A 7,216-nucleotide genomic window follows, 5' to 3' on the forward strand; every position below is an offset into this window, starting at 1 on the left:
TCTCGTCGAGGAAGGTGACGGCGATCTGTTGATTCAGCAGAGCAACCGTGAGGATCGATTGCTGCAGTGGCTGCAGGCTCTTGACATGCAAGTCATGGGAGCGTGCCGCGCCGACGAGAGGATGAAGCCTTTGCTGAAGATGAACGCTGCGTGTGGTGTCGCAGAAGATCATCTGCTGACTCAATTGAGTCAGGTATGCTTTGTTCTCGATAATTTTGTTGATATTTTTAGCACCGTTTGATGAGTGGTGTATCCTTCATTATATGGTTGTGACGATTGTGATAATTGTCTTAGTGGTAATGCTTTCTTTTATGTTTCACTGGGGATTTAATTTGTTTATGTCTGTATTTCTTTCTATTTTCTTCTTGTTGCAGCATTTCGAGCCATCGGAGGTTGGAATGCTAGCCAGATGCTTCTGCGTGCCACTTGTTTCCGTCCGCGTTGGGAAGATTAACAAGGAAGGCACACGACTATGTCCAACTGCTATTAGGTATTGTCATTTTAAAGTTTTGCGGAACCCTAACCATTGTTTCCCCCCATTGACGGGCAAATATTTTTGAAACTTCTATTGTGCATCTTTTTTCCTCTCCATTTTCCTACAAAACTTGTTTATATAATGCAATCCATTGGATAAGATAAGGCGCAAACGCCTAACTATAAATCCTGCGTTTATTGTTGTGTAAAGTAGTTTGAATTTGTGTTTGTTTCCCATCTCTGTCTCCCCCTCTTTTTTTTCCCTCTCCCGTTTATTAGGTTGTTAAGTGTCTACAATTCATCTCTTTTTTCTTAATAATTTTTTTCAGATAAACAAATTTGGTGTTCGTTCGACTCTGTATGCTTAAAGGTCGTGTTTATGTTGCTCTTCTTATTTGTCATGCTTGGTGACCAGTCTCATTGTAGCGAGGCTGTTTTACATGTACATTTCTTGACCTTTATCAAGTGAGGCTAGTTTATTTCATCAGTTCCAACTTCTACATAATCGAAAGTATAGTGTGTCTAATTGATTGATTGATTGATTAGCACACATACATCTTTGTCTTATCTGCCTCTACTCCAGTGAAGTTGAAACGTTTTTTCTACGCTGAAAATAAAATGGTTTAGCTGCCTTTTCTTTCTAATGGGCAAGCTCTTGCTCCCATTTCTTTTAGGCTGGTCTACCCCTGCCTCTGTGGGAGCCATGTTGATGTGGCTTACCATCACTGCCCAAGGATAATCTAATTTGTGCCATGTGTTTAATGACAACTACAAAGTTCACAGCCACATCCATTTATGGAAGCCAATGGGCAGAGTTCAGTTGTCAAACCTTCTGGTTGTGGGAGAAAAAGTGTTCATAAATGCATAGAATATTTTAGTGCTCTAAATATACTCGAGTCTTTTTAAATATGTGCAGTGGACTTTTGTACCGCAGCCTGAATATGGTGGCTTGATAGCGCAAATCTTAATTTAACATACCTTGTATTTTAAAACCTATGGCTGTTAGTTGACTTATACTGGCACAGCCACTGATATAATTGTGCAGACATGAGTTTTTTTTAACTGTTCTGATTGTGTTGTTTGATTATTCTCTAATGTGATAATGTTCATGTGCATATTTAAATTCTCATTTATTTAGCTGTCTGATCCATTACAATATAATTAGTTTCTGTTGCTGTTGATACTCGTTGACATGGCTATTATAAAAATTGAAGTAGCATTCAAGTGTATTCTATACATGGTTGATAACTTATCTGTTGTGTAGCAATCTAGCTTCCTGTAATATCTGTCTATCCGTTGGCAATAGTTGAAAATATTTGTTTGAGATGCTGTCTTTTCTTATATAAAATTTGCTCGTGAATATAGTTTTGCTAAAGTTTGCTTGATGTTTGGCGGTAAATGCTGGAGTCTATAGTCTAGTTTATTGATGGTAATATGTTCATTCTTCCAAGTAAAAATGTCTTTTGACTTGTAGGTAACTGGGCGTATTTATGATCTCTGAAATAAGAGGAAGTAAAGGTAGTTTCATGATCCTATATTATATATGTTGCTGCTGTTTAGCTTTTCAGACCTATAGGTTTGAATAACTTATGTGGGGATAAAGCAGACCAGTTAGATCACACTATTTTAGACATATGATGTTTACTTGTCTATTAGTATACTTAGCTTTGTTGTGAATTGATATTGTATTCTATGTTTACAGTGAGATGCTAAACATGTTCTCTTTTGTTGCTCTTTTCCTTTTTTTCAAATTTTGCTTCTGTTGACTGCATATGCATAGAATTTCTTTTGATAATTATCTGAATTGACCATAGTTGATATGAATTTTATTTAGTATTTCTGATATATATATCCATACCATGTTTGATCAACTTATTCATGAAATAGAAAGTTATATTCTGTGTTAGGTTTATTTATAGTGGTGGGAAGGGTTCAGGGTGCTTGTAAGTTAGTATGATTTTACTTCTAACAAAAATGCCTAATTATGTGCATTTAATTGTAAGTACTTCTCAGAGAAGATGCCAAGGTTTTTCACCAACTATGAATTTGTCCCCAGTGTTTGATTGGCTATTGAAAACAATGTTGAATAGAACAACTTCGATGAATTTGTTTGGTGTATATTCTTGATACCATAAAAAGAACTAGAATTTCCATGTCTAGTGATGCAGACATTATCTTGCTGTGGTCTAAAACCCATGTTAACTGAAATAAGGTCTTCTTTTTCATTCAAATAACTAATAATAGTAATATAATAATAATTCCCAAACTAAGCTTGTAACTGTTGGAGATTCTGAATCCCAACATATTTGAGAGAGGGTGATACAATTGCCTGTGTTTAATTTCTTCAGTTATCTTCTCAACTATCGACTAATAGGTCATCATGCTATATTGTTCTCAGGGGCAACCTGACACTTGTATTACTGCCAAGTTCTGATCTTCGCCTTTCCTTCATTGGGGATGACGGCAAAGTAGAGCGAATATTTACATTTTCCAATGAATTGCATTGCTCTGCAGTTCTTGTTGATGAAATCTCATCCGACCCTTCTGGTCGATCCTTCATTGTAAGAACTCCAGATAGTAGAACATTTTACTTCTGGTGCTCAGAGAAGTCTAAGCTTTTGGGAGTTGAGTTACTTGGAAAGGTAATTTTTGGCATGTCTCTGTTTTGTGTTGTACATGGCATGAGACTAGATATGAAATTAATTTGGCATACTTCCTATCTTCTGTTTTTTGGTGGTGTTCTAAAGATGTTTATTTCCTGCAATATACCAGATGAAGGATCTGCTAAAGAGGAAACCATCCATTGCTGAGTTGAGTGGCATTAGCAAGTCTCGGCTTGATTGCTTTGCAACTCAGCTTCGCGCATATCTTGTGGGGTCTGCAGAAAGTTCAATGTGTGCTTCCCCATGTGCTAACTCCACATCCAGCTGTAATTCAGCTGTTGAAAATTCACCCATCTCGACAAAATTTCCTCGATCTCGAAATATTGGAGGTCAGGCAGGGAAGGGAGATAGCGCTGTTTATCAGAATATACTTAGTCCAAGGTCTAGTTCTTTCAAAGAGGCACCCCCAAGGATGTCTCCCCACAGGATTGCTGCCAGGGAGAAAATTAAACGCCGAGGTGACAGCCATCAGTCATTTGTTGATAACTCGATAAATGATTCAACAAACAACTTGGATTTATCATCAACTTTGGATCATAACAAGGTTTCTGAAGTTGTGCATAGTTTAGCATACCCTTCCTCAAATTTTCTTGAATCACTAGGGAAGCTTGCTACTCCATCTAATGTTAGCATAGCAGGGAGAATCCCTCCCCTTGTGTCACCCCTTCTTTCTCCCTATTATTGCTGGTGTCCAGCTGGTATTTCAAGTATTCCATCACTTGGATCACTTCCACAATCCTCTGGCTCATCTATTGACTCACCATGTCCTTCAGGTGCCTCTCTATTACCCAACACCCTGCCAGCCACCCTGTTGGAACCTGTACAGCCTCTTGATATTAGTGCAACCATGGATTTCCCTCCATTTCTGCCTGATCCGTTGGTTAGAATGTCATTACCAACGTCTCAGCAGATTCCTACTTTCACACCGTTGATGTGTGATCCAATTGTACATGTTCCAGTAATTGATGTTTGCTCTTCAGGTCAGGGCTATCTTGTGAGTGCTGGCCCTGCTATGTCAACTAGCATCCCTCCATTGCATCCAAAGCTTGTGAACCCACTGATTCCTGAATCTGATTCTGTGGTGAAGGGTGCGAGAGAAACTCTAAGGTTGCTGATTAGTGGTTCAAACCAGAGTAACCAACAGGTTATTGGGGATCCTCTTCCAGCAATTTTAACTAATCCCGATGAAAAACCGAACAACCTACTTGTTGCCGGAAGCCGTGGTCTTTATACTGGTACCAGAGACATTGGTGTTATTGCAAACAGCATTGCTGCCATGGGATTAGCATCACTTACCGGAGTGTCCAAGACAGTTGCGGAGAGTGCGTCAGATTTATGTGGCAAATACGGGATTTCCAATTTAGAGGTGAAGAATCCTAATGATGCAGGTGGTGGTTTTTCAGATGAAGAGGTGCCTTCTTTCGAACCGAAGCAGGAATAGTGATATAGATGCAACGATGTTTTCCTTGTAGATGTTGTCCATCAAATGTAGATAGTACCGTAGCCCTTCGGGATAGGTTTAAAGTCCGTAATTTCACCATTGTTCAGCCTTGTTCCACCTGTTAGTCATGGCTTTATTAATTCTCTTAATTTGCAATCTGGGGAATGAGATTTTGCTTATATTGTATATGCGGGCCTTCCGTTCATGGCTCAATGCTTTTTAGAGTTAGTGATTTAATTTAATGGAATGCGATGGTATGCAAACTGCTCGTACCCGCTACTTCTCCAATGGTTTTGGGGGCTGGGGTGCGAGTATTGTCCGATCTAGGCTTGATGCACACTAAATATATTATGAAGCATTCGCACAATTAAATACTAAATATAATAGAAGTCTTAAAATCTTAAGAAATATTGGAATCTTTTTGTAGAAGTCCATAGATGGTTAAATAAACACGGGGTGAGGTGTAAAACACACAACCTGCTTCTGCAAGAATTATGATCTCCGGCGGCACTAGCAAATGTTGGTTGTTCGGTACAATTGGAGTTCTTAATTATAGATAATTTGATTTGACAATAGAGTGTATGTTTAAACAGATAGAAAAAGATTGTGGGCGTAAATAACTTTGTTAACAGGATGTGTAATTTAGAGTTGGCAACATATACTTACTTGCGGGTACTTAAACTGATTGGATAGGATTGTTTAGGATTGTTTATCTGACACACTGTAGATAGGGTAGAGTGGGTATTGAATCCATGACTTGTAAAAATTCAAATTAACCTAAGCTAATCATTTAAATAATTAATTTAGCAAGTAAGTTTTTTTTATAAAGTTTACTTAAAATAAAAATAGAACTAAAAAATAAAATTCATATATCACAATTTGTCAATTTCATAAAATATCAAGTGAATTCAGAAACTCTAAGTTGATTTCGCCGTTTCTCAATTTTTCTTCACTAAAAAATCATAAGTTCTTCTTTCCTCCGTAGCTGTAACTAAGTTTTTCTTCCTTCCTTCATTCCTGCAACTCTCCGCATCGCTGCAACGTCCCCTCACTACTCTCTTTTTGCGCTAGGGAAAGTATGGGGAGCCAATGGAATTTTTATACAATGTGTACAATGGAAGTTTAGAGAGTATTAGAAATATAATTATTAGTGTTACCTTTTCCATCAGCTGAAGTTTTTGGGATGAGTGGTATCATGCATGGTACTAGAGCGCTAGATCCGAAAGGTCAAAAGTTCAAGTCTTAGTGAACCCCAAAATCAATTTAAGCTTTTGGGAAGATGTTTATTATCGCTACATTGTACAAATAACCCATTGTCTCCCTAGCGGGATCCTGATTGAATTTTATATTTGAAAAAATTTAATTTTTGTGTGGACATGGTAGGGTTGAGAACTTTAAGAGGTGAGTAGAATTATGATTGAGATATTGTTAACTCGCGAATAAAATTAGGGTACAGTCCAAACTCTACCCACCCACTCATTGCGAGTCCTAAATTGTGCATATCAAGCGGAAATCAACTTTTCTAATCATCCCGAAAAGTGCAACATCTTGGTTTTCACTAGACGTCCACACCGAATCAACATCAAACTAAGCCTTTGCCTTTCTCCAAATACAGATCTCCCCAGCTGCAGCTTCACTCAGTTGAGACAAAAATTTATCTCTAAACATAGGAGGAGATCGATGATGCAATACACGGGGCAGGGACGAATAGAATACATGTTCTGCCAAGCATGGTCATCATGATTGAACACACATGGATTCATGGGACGATATCAAACATGACAATTCACAATAGATACCAAGTTGCCAATAAAATTAAGAAAAAGTATATGTAACTAATAACATTTTTGAACAATGTGTGAATAATGTGAATTAATAAAGTTAAAAGAGTAAATAATTATTAATAGCCTGTAAGCTTGCTTTATGGCCCGTAATATATTCATTAGCATCCACGAGCATAAAACAATTTCTCCACCACCACAAAATGTGTATTATTGTTATTTATTTTTATAATTACGTCAACCTACTTTAAAAAATTCATAAATTTAGTTGACATTATGACAACTTTACTTAATTTTTCTGAGTTATAAAAATAGAAGTTACTTCCTTTCATTTATTTTTTGAGGAAAAGAAACAGAGAATAAGACACAGTAAAAAAAAGTTCTTGATAAATGTAACAAGCTATATGAGTTGATAGAACCAATCATACATAAAATACAGATTTCTATTAGTACCATAAAGACACTGCATTCAAGATTATTAATTGTATAATTGGGGGGAAAGTAATCACTATCCGGGTATCACAAATGAACAGATGTAAGTAAAAAATATTGATAAATTAAAACAGAGCGAGTACACACAAGATACTGGTTTCTTTTATTATTTATTTATTTATTTTGGTTTAAGTTTAGCTAGTTGAATCAACGGGTTAAACCTAATATTTACTTGGTTTTTGAAGCCAATTGTATTGCGAATCTGGGTATGCTTCAACATCACTGGGAATAAGATGAAAACCAGCGGAAGAAAATGGATAGAGGTCAAAGTAATGATAATTTATGTCATGTAATAAAAGGAAAAACTTTTTGAAAAGAACATAATTCTTTTCTTATTCATCTTAAGATAGTGTGTGTAGGACATT

The 7,216-nt window shown here is 36.8% G+C and overlaps 1 protein-coding gene across 1 annotated transcript in view; it reads left to right on the top strand.

The window, feature by feature from the left end:
- The window catches only part of LOC107608861, a gene marked incomplete in the record, with an annotated part of 5,470 nt that extends 570 nt beyond the window's left edge, over positions 1-4,900 (top strand). The window contains 6 exon segments of the mRNA XM_021107686.1: positions 1-193; positions 375-490; positions 2,873-3,116; positions 3,247-3,786; positions 3,789-3,844; positions 3,933-4,900. Coding sequence (XP_020963345.1) covers positions 1-193; positions 375-490; positions 2,873-3,116; positions 3,247-3,786; positions 3,789-3,844; positions 3,933-4,578 — 1,795 coding nt within the window.

The sequence above is a fragment of the Arachis ipaensis genome, chromosome B07, assembly GCF_000816755.2.
Source record: "Arachis ipaensis cultivar K30076 chromosome B07, Araip1.1, whole genome shotgun sequence".
NCBI classification, from domain to species: Eukaryota; Viridiplantae; Streptophyta; class Magnoliopsida; order Fabales; family Fabaceae; genus Arachis; species Arachis ipaensis.